This window comes from Xenopus tropicalis, chromosome 5, assembly GCF_000004195.4.
Source record: "Xenopus tropicalis strain Nigerian chromosome 5, UCB_Xtro_10.0, whole genome shotgun sequence".
Taxonomy (NCBI): domain Eukaryota; kingdom Metazoa; phylum Chordata; class Amphibia; order Anura; family Pipidae; genus Xenopus; species Xenopus tropicalis.
In genome coordinates this window covers 7,493,695-7,512,113 of record NC_030681.2, presented here as the reverse complement: position 1 = coordinate 7,512,113, position 18,419 = coordinate 7,493,695, and the positions used below count along the sequence as shown (strand labels likewise).

The 18,419-nt window shown below is 44.0% G+C and overlaps 1 protein-coding gene across 1 annotated transcript in view; it reads left to right on the top strand.

The window, feature by feature from the left end:
- Positions 1 to 14,853, top strand: part of xdh (xanthine dehydrogenase) — a 54,325-nt gene extending 39,472 nt beyond the window's left edge. Inside the window, exons 30-36 of the mRNA XM_031902400.1 lie at positions 392 to 466; positions 2,909 to 2,961; positions 8,602 to 8,716; positions 9,083 to 9,148; positions 9,384 to 9,572; positions 11,193 to 11,360; positions 13,730 to 14,853. Of these exons, the coding sequence (XP_031758260.1) occupies positions 392 to 466; positions 2,909 to 2,961; positions 8,602 to 8,716; positions 9,083 to 9,148; positions 9,384 to 9,572; positions 11,193 to 11,360; positions 13,730 to 13,780 (717 nt within the window). The 3' untranslated portion in view covers positions 13,781 to 14,853. The remainder of the gene's footprint in view (positions 1 to 391; positions 467 to 2,908; positions 2,962 to 8,601; positions 8,717 to 9,082; positions 9,149 to 9,383; positions 9,573 to 11,192; positions 11,361 to 13,729) is intronic.
- Positions 14,854 to 18,419: the final 3,566 nt, after the last annotated feature.

Genomic DNA, 18,419 nt, shown 5'->3' with positions numbered 1-18,419 from the left:
ATTTAGAAATAAAAAGTGCCCCAGAATCCTTTTAAGAACATGAGGCCTCTCTCCTATTGCAGCAGGCAGCATAGCTTAATTATATATGCATGCTGGACCAGCCAATGGCTACTCTCCATGCTTCCCTGGTAGCACTGTCCTAAATCTGGCTCCATATTGCAAGCAGCTGCACACAGGGCCACATTTACAGTTTATGCCTCTTTTGCCTCGTTTAGATTAAGGCCAATCCCATAACACTCTAGTGCCCTAGGCCCAAAACTGTATGGTCATCAACAAATCCAGGCCTGGTGCACAGATTCAGCCTTACAGTGATACAACCTCTTCTCTACTTCGTGGACACTCTGTGTTTTTACTTTTAAAACCAGCTCATGAACCCCTTTTCTTTTTACAGAATGCCTGTCAGAAAATTTTGCAGAGGCTGGAACCTTATAGAAACTCCAACCCTAATGGGCCATGGGAATCCTGGGTAAGTAATTGCATATGCACAACACACAGTCTGAAGCCCCACGCACTAGAACGTTGCCACTGTTTGCTTTATTTGTATAGAACTTGTTGTTGGCCTTCTAGGAAAAGCACACTTGGAATACTTGGCCGAGTAGTATATACACCACCGGCACAATACAAGGGGACATGTAGTACCCACTCACTTTAGAATGAATAAACTGGAAGTTCACAGGATGTGTGATAGAACTCTTTATTAACTTTATTAACAATCACCACTGCAGCTTCTTCAAAGTATTTGCCACACAGACTCCCCAACAATAAATGTGAAATAGAATAAGGTTTCCCAAGCCACTGGGCCTACCTTCCCTGCCTCCTTCGTTAAGTCAGGGACACTGTACCTTCACAGACTTTCAGCACATGCATTAGCCTTGCGTTCTAGACATTAGGCCCTACCTAACCTAGTCCCTAGGGTCCACTGGGCCCCTATCTGGGCGAGATACCACCCCTCTTCCACTAGGACCCTATCTGGGCGAGATACTGCTAGGAGACTGGTCCCTAACTCACTCCTTGTTGGAGCCTCAACTGCTCAACTAAAGGTGGCCATACACATTAAGATCTGCTTGTTTGGTGAGGTCACCAAAGGAGGGGATCTTCTCCTGATATCACCTATCTTAGGTAATTCAATCATTTGGCCCTAGGGACAAATGGCGGCAATAGGACCCGTCAGATTGAGTACCACATCAATGTGCCGGTGTGGTCCCTGATCCAATGGGACTGTCAAACCTGCCTGATTGATACCTGGCTGATTTTAAGCCCATACCCCATACATGGCAGATTGAATCGGTCTAAAGGAGCAAAATCAGCAATGTAAATCTGCCCGTGTATGGCCACCTTAACTAACCTACCGCTAACTCTCACTGCCTGCAGTAAACTACTCCAGTCTAACCTATAACTATCTTATCTAACTACTCTCCTGGGTACCTCCCTGAGGTGTCAGACCTGCGGTTACCTGGCATCAGGCACTGTTCCTTCTCATCAGCCAAAGAGAAAGTTGTAGACTCAATATACAGGTATGGGATACATTATCGAGAAACCCATTATCCAGAAAGTTCTGAATTACAGAAAGGCCATCTCCCATAGACTCCATTATAAGCAAATAATTCTAATTTTTAAAAATGATTTCCTTTTTCTCTGTAATAATAAAACAGTACCTGTACTTGATCCCAACTAAGATATAATTACCCCTTATTGGGGCAGAACAGTCCTATTGGGTTTATTTAATGGTTAAATGATTCCCTTTTCTCTGTAATAATAAAACAGTTCCTGTACTTGATCCCAACTAAGATATAATTACCCCTTATTGGGGCAGAACAGCCCTATTGGGTTTATTTAATGGTTAAATGATTCCCTTTTCTCTGTAATAATAAAACAGTTCCTGTACTTGATCCCAACTAAGATATAATTACCCCTTATTGGGGGCAGAACAGCCCTATTGGGTTTATTTCATGGTTAAATGATTCCCTTTTCTCTGTAATAATAAAACAGTTCCTGTACTTGATCCCAACTAAGATATAATTACCCCTTATTGGGGGCAGAACAGCCCTATTGGGTTTATTTAATGGTTAAATGATTCCCTTTTCTCTGTAATAATAAAACAGTACCTGTACTTGATCCCAACTAAGATATAATTACCCCTTATTGGGGCAGAACAGCCCTATTGGGTTTATTTAATGGTTAAATGATTCCCTTTTCTCTATAATAATAAAACAGTACCTGTACTTGATCCCAACTAAGATATAATTACCCCTTATTGGGGGCAGAACAGCCCTATTGGGTTTATTTAATGGTTAAATGATTCCCTTTTCTCTGTAATAATAAAACAGTACCTGTACTTGATCCCAACTAAGATATAATTACCCCTTATTGAGGGCAGAACAGCCCTATTGGGTGTATTCAATATTTGAATGATTTTTAGCAGACTTAAGTTATGGAGATCCAAATTACGGAAAGACCCCTTATCCAGAAAACCCCAGATCCAGAGCATTCTAGATAACAGGTCCCATACCTGTATAATGTTTCCTTGGTGGATCTCCTACCTAACAGCACCACCAGGTGGCTGAAGTAGAAATAGCAGGTATTTACATAATCTATTCTACTCCTGACAAGGGCTATTATTATTAGTGGGAGGTAACCCATAAAGCACAACAACATAAACAATGGGTATATTTTTCATGCTGGAAAGTCAATTCTTCTCAAATTCTCTCTTAAAAGTGCCTTGAATGCATTTTATAGCATATAAATGTGTATGCAATAGTTTGTAGAGAATTTCCATTTGTACATAATGGCTTCCCCGAATGTAATATTGCTTTTAATACTAGTGGTTACAGCATTTTTAAAAATACAAACTTGTATAAATTAGGTGCAGATTGTTTGACTATTTCTGTTTCTGATTGTTTTACCTTAGATCTCTGCCGCTTACCTGGACAGAGTGAACCTCTCAGCCACGGGGTTCTATAAGTAAGTCTCAGCAGCATCGGGGAGCAAGGGAGACATTTAATTTTTTTGCCCCCTGTATATAATGTAGTGACCTATAATTGCTGGGACACTTCAACCCCAGTGTAACCCCTAAACACCCATATGTAATAAAAGGCACTAATTTGCCCAGGAGCAGTAACCTATAGCAGCCAATAAATTACATAGTTACATAGTTACATAGTTACATAGGGTTGAAAAAAGACCAGTGTCCATCAAGTTCAACCCATCCAAGTAAACCCAGCACACTTAACCCACACCTACCAATCTATACACTCACATACATAAACTATATATACAACCACTAATACTAACTGTAGATATTAGTATCACAATAGCCTTGGATATTCTGATTGATCAAGAACTCATCCAGGCCCCTCTTAAAGGCATTAACAGAGTCTGCCATTACCCCATCACTAGGAAGGGCATTCCCCAACCTCACTGCCCTCACCGTGAAAAACCACCTACGCTGCTTCAAATGGAAGCTCCTTTCCTCTAATCTAAAGGGGTGACCTCTGGTGCGCTGATTGTTTTTATGGGAAAAAAGAACATCCCCCAACTGCCTATAATCCCCTCTAATGTACTTGTACAGAGTAATCATGTCCCCTCGCAAGCGCCTCTTTTCCAGAGAAAACAACCCCAACCTCGACAGTCTCACCTCATAGTTTAAATCTTCCATCCCCTTAACCAGTTTAGTTGCAGTCTCTGCACTTTCTCCAGCTCATTAATATCCTTCTTAAGGACTGGAGCCCAAAACTGCACTGCATACTCAAGGTGAGGCCTTACCAGGGACCTATAAAGGGGCAAAATTATGTTCTCATCCCTTGAGTCAATGCCCTTTTTTATACAAGACAGCACTTTATTTGCTTTAGTAGCCACAGAATGACACTGCCTGGCATTAGACAACTTGTTATCAACAAAAACCCCTAGATCCTTCTCCATTAAGGAAACCCCCAACACACTACCATTCAGTAGATAGTTTGCGTTTATATTATTCCTACCAAAATGCATAACTTTGCACTTATCAACATTGAACCTCATTTTCCAGTTTGCTGCCCAGTTATCTAATTTTGTCAAATCGCTCTGCAAAGCGGCAGCATCCTGCATGGAACTTATAGTTTTGCACAATTTAGTGTCATCAGCAAAAATAGAAACAGTACTGTCTATGCCCACCTCCAGGTCATTAATAAACAAGTTAAACAGCAAAGGCCCAAGGACTGACCCCTGCGGTACTCCACTAACCACACTGGTCCAATTAGAAAATGTTCCATTTACAACCACTCTTTGTAATCTATCCTTCAGCCAGTTCTCTATCCAATTACAAATATTATGTTCTAGGCCAATATTCCTTAATTTGATCATTAACCTTCTGTGAGGTACTGTATCAAACGCTTTAGCAAAGTCCAAGTAGATGACATCAACTGCCATTCCAGCATCGAGGTTCCTGCTCACCTCCTCATAAAAGGCGACTAAATTAGTCTGGCAAGATCTGTTACGCATAAAACCATGCTGGCACAAACTAATAGTATTGTGAACTGCAATGTATTCAAGTACCCTATCCCTTATTACCCCTTCCAAAAGTTTTCCTACTACTGATGTCAGACTAACAGGCCTATAGTTTTCAGGCTGAGAACGGGATCCCTTTTTAAATAACGGCACCACATTAGCAATCCGCCAGTCTCTTGGCACCATGCCAGACCTCAATGAATCCTGAAAAATTAAGTGAAGAGGTTTGGCAATCACAGCGCTCAGCTCATTTAATACCCTGGGATGAATCCCATCCGGCCCTGGACCTTTGTTTACCTTTACATGTTCAAGTCTCTTTTGAATTTCCTCCCGAGTGACCCACGCGCCAGTAGCTAAATTACTAGAACTGGGTATATTACAAGGGAAGCCTTCATTATCTGGCTCCTCAGATGTATAGACAGATGAAAAATAAGAGTTCAAAATTTCAGCTTTTTCCCCGTTCTCATCAACCAACGTACCCCCCCGTGATAATAAAGTTCCCACCCCTTCTTGCTTCATTTTTTTACTATTCACATAATTAAAAAATAATTTAGGATTCTTTTTACTCCTAGCAGCAATATCCCTTTCCATCTCTATTTTAGCTTGCTTGATAGCTTTTTTGCATGCTTTATTTGCTTCCTTGTACCTGATGAAAGTCCCCGCTGTCCCAGCTAACTTGAATGCCCTAAAAGCACGTCTTTTCTTACCAACCTCGACACTAACACTTTTATTCAGCCATAAAGCTTTTGCTTTGCGATGCCTCTCCTTGCTTACAAGGGGAATATACTGTTGTGTATACCTACAAAGCAATGTTTTAAAGATGTTCCATTTTCCTTCTGTGTCTAACCCCATGAAAAGCCTTTCCCAGTTGACACATTGCAGAGATGCCCTTATACTGGCAAAGTCTGCACGTCTAAAATTGAGCGTATTAGTTACTCCCTTATAGCGCTGTCTCTGCAGCATTATCTCAAAGGAGACCATGTTGGGATCACTGTTCCCCAAATGCTCACCCACACAAATGTTAGAGATAAGTTCATTATTATTAGAAATCACCAGGTCCAAAATAGCGTCATTCCTAGTGGGTTCTTGAACCGCCTGAAATAAAAGGTTGTCATTTAGCATGTTTACAAACCTACTAGCTTTTTCTGACTTAGCCACCCCATTACTCCAGTCAATGTCCGGATAATTAAAGTCCCCCATAACAACAACTTGACCTAGTTTTGAAGCCTCCTCCATTTGCAACAATAGCTGGGCCTCATCCCCCTCATCTATACGGGGTGGTTTATAGCATACACCAATGATCATTTTCTTTGTGACCTTCAGCCCTACAGAAATTTCTACCCAAAGAGATTCGACGTTTTCATTGGTAATGTCTTTATTACATGGCTTTAAGTCTGACTTTACGTAAAGACAAACCCCTCCACCCTTTTTAATCTCTCTGTCCCTCCTAAAAAGTGTATAACCATTTAAATTCACAGCCCAGTCGCATTTATCATCCCACCAGGTCTCAGTGATGCCTATTAAATCATAATTTTCAATACATGCAATAGCTTGCAGCTCCCCTAATTTACCCGACAAGCTACGCGCATTACCCAGCATGCAGCGGAGATTTTTACTTCTCCCTCTGATGTTTACATTAGCTAAGGGAGAATTAGAGCTAAGGCAATTTTGAGACTGCTTTCCTTGTAACGGAAGCTCCTTATCTGGTAAACTATATGCCCCCCTCACTCCTCCCCCACAACCCTTTGCTAGTCCCCCTACCCCGTCTACACTAATTTTCCCATGGAATTCTAGCTCACCCACCCCCCCCTTGTCTAGTTTAAACACTCCTCCAACCTCTTAACCATTCTCTCCCCTAGCACAGCAGACCCCCTTCCATTGAGGTGCAATCCGTCAGGGCTGTATAGATTGTACCCCAAGGAAAAGTCAGCCCAGTGCTCTAGGAACCCAAACCCTTCCTTCCTACACCAAGACTTTAGCCACGCATTTAGCTCCCTAAGCTCCCGCTGTCTCCCTAAACTTGCACGCGGCACCGGCAAAATTTCCGAAAAAATGACATTGGAGGACCTTTGCCTAATCTTAGAGCCTAGATCCCTGAACTCACTCTTTAAAGTCCCCCACCTACCGTTCATTTTGTCGTTAGTACCGATATGTACCAAGACAGCCGGGTCATGCCCAGCCCCTCCCAATAATGTGTCGACCCGATCAACCACATGCCGAACCCTGGCACCAGGAAGACAGCAAACTGTCCGGTTGAAGCGATCCGCTTGACAGATTACCCTGTCCACTTTCCTAATGATCGAATCCCCTATAACCACCATCTGTTTAGGCCTAGCTCTGCTCTCCTCCCCACCACTACTAGTGAAACTGGTCTCCCGGCTGTTAGAGAGATCAGCCTCACCTAGAACCGCCAATCCAGAGTTCACACTCCCATCTTCTTCACACAATCTGGCAAATCTGTTGGGATGCGCAAACCCTGGAGCAGCCTCCCTTTTCCTTTTCCCCACACTAGATTTTCTAACTGTCACCCAGCTTACTGCCCTATCATCCTTTTGCTGTTCCCCTCCCCCCCTACTATCTGACCCCACTAGTTCTTGTTCAGTTAACAAGAGACCCCTCTCAAGATTGTTGATTGAACGCAGTGTTGCAACGTGTTCCTCTAGGACTCTAACGCGAGCCTCTAAAGTGGCAATTCGCTCACATCCACAACAGAGGTATGCACTTTGGAACTGTTGTTCCACAACTGCATACATGTGGCAGGCTGTGCACTGTGTCAGACCTTCAATGTTGCTACAACTCATTCTCCCAGTTACAAGAACAGTTAAACAAAAAAAAAAAAAGGTGTAAGGACTTGTAGTAAATACCTTGTTTTACCTTGTTTTTAACTCCCTTAGTGTTTAACTCCCTTAGTGTTTAACTCCCTGAGTTTATAACTCCACTTACAGAGTCCCCACTAACTCCCTGAGTTTATAACTCCACTTACAGAGCCCCCACTAACTCCCTGAGTTTTTAACTCCACTTACAGAGTCCCCACTAACTCCCTGAGTTTATAACTCCACTTACAGAGTCCCCACTAACTCCCTGAGTTTATAACTCCACTTACAGAGTCCCCACTAACTCCCTGAGTTTATAACTCCACTTACAGAGTCCCACTTAAAGAGCAAACACTTACAGAGCACCTACCACCAGAGCAAGCTCCACTAGAGTGCCTGTGGTTCTATTTATGCAGTCTGTAAAGGTGAACTAATCAAACCCCACCCTCCTCAAGCTGAGGGTAATTACAAGGGAATGTAACCTGCTGTAAGCCTATGGATCCCACAAACTTTGTAAATTAGCTCCAAAAACAACAATTACTTATGCAAAAAATAAATAAAACCCAACAGTTAAAAAAACACAATGGTTTTGATAAAGTTAGTAAAGAATACTTATCCCTTTTTAGTTGAAATGAAAGCAAGTTGATTCAACCAGCCACCAGCCTGTTAGTAAGCAGATTTGAGCTGCCGATTCAGGTCCTTCAGACAAATTGTTTGTTTTTAAACAGATGACCAGTAAATGCTACCTGCTGATTGGTTGCTATGGGTTACTGCTCCTGGGCAAACTTGGTGCCATTTATTATATAACCCATTTAGCCTGTTGGGACAATTTATTTATGTATGTTAGTATTGTCCTATTTATGGACATTCAGCTGTAGATGAACCACAACTCCCTTCAGTGGGTTCTGGAGGTTGCAAGTTGGGATTCAGTGATATAAGGTGTTATAATAATAATATCTTCCTCTACTGTCTCCATCTTGCCTGGCTGCTTCCTTGTATATAATATATTTCCCATCAGCACCTTATCTCCATCTTAATCTACTGTTGCCATTTTGTCCTACTGCCACAATTACCCAGTCTTTATCTATGATATATTTTATATATTGACATATCCTCCATGTTTGGCCAACCTTGGGCATTCCTTCAGCACTAATGATGCGGATAGATGTATAATTGAACATTTGTGCTAATGAAATGAGACCTGGCATTGACCAATAAATAACGACCTGTAATGGTAACTGAAAGCCTAGGGTTGTATTATGGCAGCATAAGGAACTTTCCATTACTGACAGCGTCTCCCCATTAGAATCCCAGGCATTGGGTATGATATGGAGAAGAACGAGGGGAGGCCAAGTAATTATTTCAGCTATGGAGTGGCCTGCTCTGAAGTGGAGATTGACTGCCTGACCGGGGATCACAAGGTAAGAGCTTATGGTGGATAAGAGGTTTGGCAGGAATAGGCCGAGCTCACATGAAATACAGTAACGCTGGGCAAGTGATTATTATTAGGGTGCTGGGCGACTGTGCTGCCCCGACGGTCAAAGCCCAATGCAAATAAAATTATAGTCCTCAAATGCAGCTCCATCCGGGGCCCCCTCACTCCCCCAATTACCAAACTTGCTTTTGCTGTATTCCCCTATATTTACACATCAATTGTTCTGATAGAGTATAAATACATTTGGGAAATAATTGCAACAATTCGGGTTATGTTTACCCTTTCTGCCCCTCCCGGCCCCAGCTGTTCTGCCCCAGAATCATTTCTGGATGTCTTTTCTTTGTATTTGCAGAATTTACGCACAGATATAGTCATGGATGTAGGATCGAGCCTCAACCCTGCAATCGATATAGGTCAGGTGAGTAATGATGTCTCCAACCGTCGCAACCAATCAGATCACACACTACAGGGTTGCTAGGCAGGATGATGCCCCCTGGCGCAGATCAGGCCTGGGATTGTAAATCAGTACATGAGGATGTTAATTTAAAACTTTCTGGATAGCGGGTTTACGGATAACACATCCCCATACCTGTACTAGGAAGTATGTCGCTTTGCGTTTTATTGTTCACACCAGGTTCTTTCCCTTTGTGCAGGTTGAAGGTGCCTTTGTCCAAGGCCTGGGGCTCTTTACCTTAGAAGAGCTGAAATATTCCCCGGATGGGATCCTGTACACACGCGGCCCTGGAATGTACAAGATCCCGGCATTTGGCGACATCCCCATTGAATTCAACGTGTCGCTTTTGCGAAACTGTCCCAACAGCAAAGCAATTTACTCCTCCAAGGTATTTAATGCCAGCAATGTGCTCCTACTTAGGGGCAAATATGCCAGCAATGTGCTCCTACTTAGGGGCAAATATGCCAGCAATGTGCTCCTACTTAGGGGCAAATATGCCAGCAATGTGCTCCTTCCTAGAGGCAAATATGCCAGCAATGTGCTCCTTCCTAGAGGCAAATATGCCAGCAATGTGCTCCTTCCTAGGGGCAATATGCCAGCAATGTGCTCCATCCTGGGGCAATATGCCAGCAATATGGTCCTTCCTAGGGGCAATATGCCAGCAATGTGCTCCATCCTGGGGCAATATGCCAGCAATGTGCTCCATCCTGGGGCAAGATGCCAGCAATATGGTCCTTCCTAGGGACAATATGCCAGCAATGTGCTCCTTCCTAGGGGCAATATGCCAGCAATGTGCTCCATCCTGGGGCAATATGCCAGCAATATGCTCCTTCCTAGTGGCAAAATGCCAGCAATGTGCTCCTTCCTAGGGGCAAAATGCCGGCAATATGCTCCTTCCAAGGGGCAATATGCCAGCAATGTGCTCAATCCTGGGGCAATATGCTCCTTCCTAGGGGCAAAATGCCAGCAATGTGCTCCTTCCTAGGGGCAAAATGCCGGCAATATGCTCCTTCCTAGGGTCAAAATGCCAGCAATGTGCTCCTTCCTGGGGCAATAAGCTGGCAATGTGCTCCTTCCTAGGGGCAAAATGCCAGCAATGTGCTCCTTCCTGGGGCAATATGCCGTCAATGTGTTCCTTCCTAGGGGCAAAATGCCAGCAATGTGCTCCTTCCTGGGGCAATATGCTGGCAATGTGCTCCTTCCTGGGGCAATATGCTGGCAATGTGCTCCTTCCTGGGGCAATAAGCTGGCAATGTGCTCCTTCCTGAGGCAATAAGCTGGCAATGTGCTCCTTCCTGGGGCAATATGCTGGCAATGTGCTCCTTCCTGGGGCAATATGCTGGCAATGTGCTCCTTCCTGGGGCATTATGCTGGCAATGTGCTCCTTCCTGAGGCAATATGCTGGCAATGTGCTCCTTCCTGAGGCAATATGCTGGCAATGTGCTCCTTCCTAGGGGCAATATGCTGGCAATGTGCTCCTTCCTTGGGCAATATGCCAGCAATGTGCTCCTTCCTAGAGGCAATATGCTGGCAATGTGCTCCTTCCTTGGGCAATATGCTGCCAATGTGCTCCTTCCTAAGGGCAATATTCCAGCAATATGCTCCTTCCAGTAGCACTAACATCATTTACATCAGACAAATGCTGTTAAGATGTAAGTATTGGTTTTAAGGCTGGGCAGAAAAAGCATTTGCCCTTGGGATCCTTCAGGGCAGAACATAGATACGTGAGCAAAGGCCATAACATTATGTGTATCATATTGTTAGATATTTTTATTATATACATCCCTGCATCACACTGACAGCTAAATCTGGGGGTACCTAACCCGCAGTGCTCCAGCGACATGGCTTACAGGTTGGGCCTCCCACCCAGCCTCCCACCCAGCCTCCCACCCAGCCTCCCACCCGGCCTCCCACCCAGCCTCCCTGCATTGTTAATGAATAAACAGTAGCTTCCCCCTATTGCTCTGCTGATATATTTGTTTCTCATTATGGCTTTAATTTGATCCAGGCTGTTGGAGAGCCCCCTCTTTTCTTGTCCTCCTCCATATTTTTTGCCATAAAAGAAGCCATCATGGCGGCGAGAGCAGAATCAGGGATTACTGGGGCATTTAGACTGGACAGTCCCGCCACCCCGGAACGGATCCGCAATGCCTGTGTCGATGACTTCACTAAACTGGTAGGAGTTTCACTTGGGCATTTGTATTGACTAGTAGAAGCCTTGGCCTGGCCAATATTTATGTCACTCACATAGTAAGCACCTTATCCAAAGCCTTATATTGACTTTTTTTAACTTCTCTCAGATGATTGGAGCCTTAGTCCGGTCATTTATATTGACTTCTCTCAGATGATAGAAGCCTTAGTCCAGCCATTTATATTGACTTCTCTCAGATGATAGAAGCCTTAGTCCGGTCATTTATATTGACTTCTCTCAGATGATAGGAGCCTTAGTCCAGCCATTTATATTGACTTCTCTCAGATGATAGAAGCCTTAGTCCAGCCATTTATATTGACTTCTCTCAGATGATAGGAGCCCTAGTCCGGTCATTTATATTGACTTCTCTCAGATGATAGGAGCCTTAGTCCAGCCATTTATATTGACTTCTCTCAGATGATAGGAGCCTTAGTCCAGCCATTTATATTGACTTCTCTCAGATGATAGGAGCCTTAGTCCGGTCATTTATATTGACTTCTCTCAGATGATAGGAGCCTTAGTCTGGCCATTTATACTGACATCTCTCAGATGATAGGAGCTTTAGTTCAGTCATTTATATTGACTTCTCTCAGATGATAGGAGGCTTAGTCCGGCCATTTATATTGACTTCTCTCAGATGATAGAAGCCTTAGTCCAGCCATTTATATTGACTTCTCTCAGATGATAGGAGCCTTAGTCCGGCCATTTATATTGACTTCTCTCAGATGATAGGAGCCTTAGTCCAGCCATTTATATTGACTTCTCTCAGATGATAGGAGCCTTAGTCCAGCCATTTATATTGACTTCTCTCAGATGATAGAAGCCTTAGTCCAGCCATTTATATTGACTTCTCTCAGATGATAGGAGTTTTAGTCCAGCCATTTATATTGACTTCTCTCAGATGATAGGAGCCTTAGTCCAGCCATTTATATTGACTTCTCTCAGATGATAGGAGCCTTAGTCCAGCCATTTATATTGACTTCTCTCAGATGATAGGAGCCTTAGTCCGGTCATTTATATTGACTTCTCTCAGATGATAGGAACCTTAGTCCAGCCATTTATATTGACTTCTCTCAGATGATAGGAGCCTTAATCTGGCCATTTATATTGACTTCTCTCAGATGATAGGAGCCTTAGTCCAGCCATTTATATTGACTTCTCTCAGATGATAGGAGCCTTAGTCCGGCCATTTATATTGACTTCTCTCAGATGATAGGAGCCTTAGTCCGGTCATTTATATTGACTTCTCTCAGATGATAGGAGCCTTAGTCCGGCCATTTATATTGACTTCTCTCAGATGATAGGAGCCTTAGTCCGCCCATTTATATTGACTTCTCTCAGATGATAGGAGCCTTAGTCCGGTCATTTATATTGACTTCTCTCAGATGATAGGAGCCTTAGTCCGGCCATTTATATTGACTTCTCTCAGATGATAGGAGCCTTAGTCCGGCCATTTATATTGACTTCTCTCAGATGATAGGAGCCTTAGTCCGGTCATTTATATTGACTTCTCTCAGATGATAGGAGCCTTAGTCCGGTCATTTATATTGACTTCTCTCAGATGATAGGAACCTTAGTCCGGTCATTTATATTGACTTCTCTCAGATGATAGGAGCCTTAGTCCGGTCATTTATATTGACTTCTCTCAGATGATTGGAACCTTAGTCCGGCCATTTATATTGACCTCTCTCAGATGATTGGAACCTTAGTCCGGCCATTTATATTGACTTCTCTCAGATGATTGGAACCTTAGTCCGGCCATTTATATTGACTTCTCGCAGATGATAGGAGCCTTAGTCCGGCCATTTATATTGACTTCTCTCAGATGATAGAAGCCCTACTCTGGCCATTTATAATGACTACTCTCAGATGATAGGAGCCTTAGTCCGGCCATTTATATTGACTTCTCTCAGATGATAGGAACCTTAGTCCAGCCATTTATATTGACTTCTCTCAGATGATAGGAGCCTTAGTCCAGCCATTTATATTGACTTCTCTCAGATGATAGGAGCCTTAGTCCGGCCATTTATATTGACTTCTCTCAGATGATAGGAGCCCTACTCTGCCCATTTATATTGACTTCTCTCAGATGACTGGAACCTTAGTCCGGTCATTTATATTGACTTCTCTCAGATGATAGAAGCCCTACTCTGGCCATTTTTTATGACTTTTAGAATCATAGTTTAACTAAAGCTCCAAATAGACATTTTGGTAATTGCTTTTCTGCCCAAATAACAGACCAATGGCAGATTTAGTAACAAAAAAAGCACAGTATGGGGCAAGTCATAATGGTTTTCACAGAACAAACATAAACAACAGCTGAAATTAACCCTGCATTTTCTGTGCTTTTGCAGATCCCAGTTCCAGAGCCAGGAACGTTTCTACCCTGGGCGATTAGAGTGTAACCCCCCTGGCACCAGTCATTGCTACTGGAAACCACTAAGGAACATATCATGTCTAATCTCACAACTTGAGCCTCAACAATCACTTTATCAACCTGATCAACGGGTCAACTCACCTCATCTAAAGGATCATTAGACTTTACATTGTCCTGTGTAGAACAAGGGAATCTCTAGGCTGACAAGTGTTTTATTGGGGGTTATTGGTGCTGCTGCTATTCCTGTAGTTTTCCATTACCAACTATTTTAGCTGAACATGCCTCTTATCACATTAAACCTAACCTCTTATCCTATAAGACATACTCCCTGCACAATAGAAGGCCAATGGGAGATGCCAAGAACATTGGTGTTAGCCTGCCTGTGACAAATGGCAGCTTAGGGAAGGCTGAAAGCTAGAAGGAAAACAAATCAAGAGGGAAACCATTCTACCTTTCTCTTTTAATATTCCAAATGCACAAATACAATAAGGCCAAATTGACTTGAACCCACTAAGATATCCATGGATATCCCTTTTTGTAAAATATAAGGATATTATAAGTTATCAAGGAGTTCCATGACCATATAAAGGTATGAGGCCGAAGGCTGAGTACCTTTATACAGGTCATGGATCTGTGAAGTTACCTCTATTATCCTCATATTTTTCAATATTTTTACTAATTATAATACATGTTTCAGTGAGTCATGTGACAGAAATTACATCACAAAGCACCAATTATAACTGATGACATCACCAAGCACCATTTCTAAGGATATAATTTACAGGGTATTCATGGCTCTTGTGTATTATATTCATATTCTGTCCCCACCTACTCATCCTATTTACATATTTTGGTTCCCACTGCCACCCGTAGTCACACTCGCTGCCATAAAGACAGCTCTGGGTAAGTCTCACTCATCTCGAGCTAGGGCTTCAGCCGGAAGTCTGGCAGGCAGAATACCTCAAACCTAATCTCAGCGCACAAGGTGGTTTTGGAGCTTTATAGATCAGACAATTGGCTATAGTGTTATTGTCATGTAATTCTCTGTACCCAGTCCCAGTACCCAGAATGCAATTATAATAAAAAGGAATCTGGAAATAATATTTGTAATGAGTCTTTATGTCACATTAGCCTTCGGGTTCTTTTATCCAAGGGTGGAGTGAAGGATGGGTTCTTTTATCCAGGGGTGGAGTGAAGGATGGGTTCTTTTATCCAGGGGTGGAGTGAAGGATGGGTTCTTTTATCCAGGAGTGGAGTGAAGGATGGGATCTTTAATCCAAGGGTGGAGTGAAGGATTTGTTCTTTTATCCAGGGGTGGAGTGAAGGATGGGTTCATTTATCCAGGGGTGGAGTGAAGGATGGGTTCTTTTATCCAGGGGTGGAGTGAAGGATGGGATCTTTAATCCAAGGGTGGAGTGAAGGATGGGTTCTTTTATCCAGGGGTGGAGTGAAGGATGGGTTCTTTTATCCGAGGATGAAGTGAAGGATGGGTTCTTTTATCCAAGGGTGGAGTGAAGGATGGGTTCTTTTATCCAAGGGGGGAGTGAAGGATGGGTTCTTTTATCCAAGGGTGGAGTGAAGGATGGGTTCTTTAATCCAAGGGTGGAGTGAAGGATGGGTTCTTTTATCCGAGGATGAAGTGAAGGATGGGTTCTTTTATCCAAGGGTGGAGTGAAGGATGGGTTCTTTTATCCAAGGGGGGAGTGAAGGATGGGTTCTTTTATCCAAGGGTGGAGTGAAGGATGGGTTCTTTAATCCAAGGGTGGAGTGAAGGATGGGTTCTTTTATCCGAGGATGAAGTGAAGGATGGGTTCTTTTATCCAAGGGTGGAGTGAAGGATGGGTTCTTTTATCCAAGGGTGGAGTGAAGGATGGGTTCTTTTATCCAGGGGTGGAGTGAAGGATGGGATCTTTAATCCAAGGGTGGAGTGAAGGATTTGTTCTTTTATCCAGGGGTGGAGTGAAGGATGGGTTCTTTTATCCAGGGGTGGAGTGAAGGATGGGATCTTTAATCCAAGGGTGGAGTGAAGGATGGGTTCTTTTATCCAGGGGTGGAGTGAAGGATTGGTTCTTTTATCTGAGGATGAAGTGAAGGATGGGTTCTTTTATCCAAGGGTGGAGTGAAGGATGGGTTCTTTTATCCAAGGGTGGAGTGAAGGATGGGTTCTTTTATCCAAGGGTGGAGTGAAGGATGGGTTCTTTAATCCAAGGGTGGAGTGAAGGATGGGTTCTTTTATCCGAGGATGAAGTGAAGGATGGGTTCTTTTATCCAAGGGTGGAGTGAAGGATGGGTTCTTTTATCCAAGGGTGGAGTGAAGGATGGGTTCTTTTATCCAAGGGTGGAGTGAAGGATGGGTTCTTTTATCCAGGGGTGGAGTGAAGGATGGGTTCTTTTATCCAGGGGTGGAGTGAAGGATGGGTTCTTTTATCCAGGGGTGGAGTGAAGGATGGGTTCTTTTATCCAAGGGTGGAGTGAAGGATGGGTTCTTTTATCCAGGGGCGGAGAGAAGGATGGGTTCTTTTATCCAGGGGTGGAGTGAAGGATGGGTTCTTTTATCCAGGGGTGGAGTGAAGGATGGGATCTTTTATCTGAGGGTGAAGTGAAGCATGGGTTCTTTTATCCAAGGGTGGAGTGAAGGATGGGTTCTTTTATCTGAGGGTGAAGTGAAGGATGGGTTCTTTTATCCAGGGGTGGAGTGAAGGATGGGTTCTTTTATCCAGGGGTGGAGTGAAGGATGGGTTCTTTTATCCAGGGGTGGAGTGAAGGATGGGTTCTTTTATCCAAGGGTGGAGTGAAGGATGGGTTCTTTTATCCAGGGGCGGAGTGAAGGATGGTTTCTTTTATCCAGGGGTGGAGTGAAGGATGGGTTCTTTAATCCAGGGGTGGAGTGAAGGATGGGATCTTTTATCTGAGGGTGAAGTGAAGCATAGGTTCTTTTATCCAAGGGTGGAGTGAAGGATGGGTTCTTTTATCCAAGGGTGGAGTGAAGGATGGGTTCTTTTATCTGAGGGTGAAGTGAAGCATGGGTTCTTTTATCCAAGGGTGGAGTGAAGGATGGATTCTTTTATCTGAGGGTGAAGTGAAGCATGGGTTCTTTTATCCAAGGGTGGAGTGAAGGATGGGTTCTTTTATCCAAGGGTGGAGTGAAGGATGGGTTCTTTTATCCGAGGATGAAGTGAAGGATGGGTTCTTTTATCCAAGGGTGGAGTGAAGGATGGGATCTTTAATCCAAGGGTGGAGTGAAGGATGGGTTCTTTTATCCAGGGGTGGAGTGAAGGATGGGTTCTTTTATCCAGGGGTGGAGTGAAGGATGGGTTCTTTTATCCAGGGGTGGAGTGAAGGATGGGTTCTTTTATCCAGGGGTGGAGTGAAGGATGGGTTCTTTTATCCAGGGGTGGAGTGAAGGATGGGTTCTTTTATCCAGGGGTGGAGTGAAGGATGGGTTCTTTTATCCAGGGGTGGAGTGAAGGATGGGTTCTTTTATCCAGGGGTGGAGTGAAGGATGGGTTCTTTTATCCAAGGGTGGAGTGAAGGATGGGATCTTTAATCCAAGGGTGGAGTGAAGGATGGGTTCTTTTATCCAGGGGTGGAGTGAAGGATGGGTTCTTTTATCCAGGGGTGGAGTGAAGGATGGGTTCTTTTATCCAGGGGTGGAGTGAAGGATGGGTTCTTTTATCCAGGGGTGGAGTGAAGGATGGGTTCTTTTATCCAGGGGTGGAGTGAAGGATGGGTTCTTTTATCCAAGGGTGGAGTGAAGGATGGGTTCTTTTATCCAGGGGTGGAGTGAAGGATGGGTTCTTTTATCCAGGGGTGGAGTGAAGGATGGGTTCTTTTATCCAGGGGTGGAGTGAAGGATGGGTTCTTTTATCCAGGGGTGGAGTGAAGGATGGGTTCTTTTATCCAAGGGTAAACTAAAAGGTGTGAACAACACAGGGGATTACATATTTAAACAATACAGAGAGATTACAGCCTGAATCTGAGGTGAGAACCATGCAGGGGGGGCAGTTAATCTCAGTACTGATACCATTTAAATCTTACACAAGAGTAAGCCATCAAAGCAGCCAGACAGGTGGGGGGCCACACAGAGGGGGGCTATGGGCCGCCAATTGAACAGCCCTGCCATAGAAGGCAGACCCTGTATCTACTTCCCCTATAGTTACATCATCTGCCCCATTAGTCATCGGCACTGCAGTTGCCCCCACACTATCCCTTCTATATCACAAGTGAAAGCCGGGCCCGGCATTACCCACTCTGCCCTGCCTCACCTAACTGCCCACTCTTTTCAAAACATACCTAGTGGCGCCTCCTAGACCTGACCGTAATGAACTTTTAATATGACTCAGATATGCAACTGCTTTTTAGTTGTGGTTTTGCACTATTTCCCCTTTCTTTCCTCCTCTCTCCCCTGGGACATTTTTTGTAATTTCATTTTCTATCACTTCTATGACTATCACTTATCTGTGTGTGTTTGGGCTCGTACTCATGAGTGTTCCTTCCTGCGTTTCCCTGTCATACGGTCCTCTCTGTTCCACCAGCAGGGTCAGACTGGGGGGTGAAGGGCCCACCGGGGATTCCGACCCAGGGGCCCTGCAGGTGCCCCCGCCGGCTGTGTCCCCTAAGTCCCCGCCTTGCAGGGCCCCCCCTCGCAGGGCCCCTCACCCGACGTC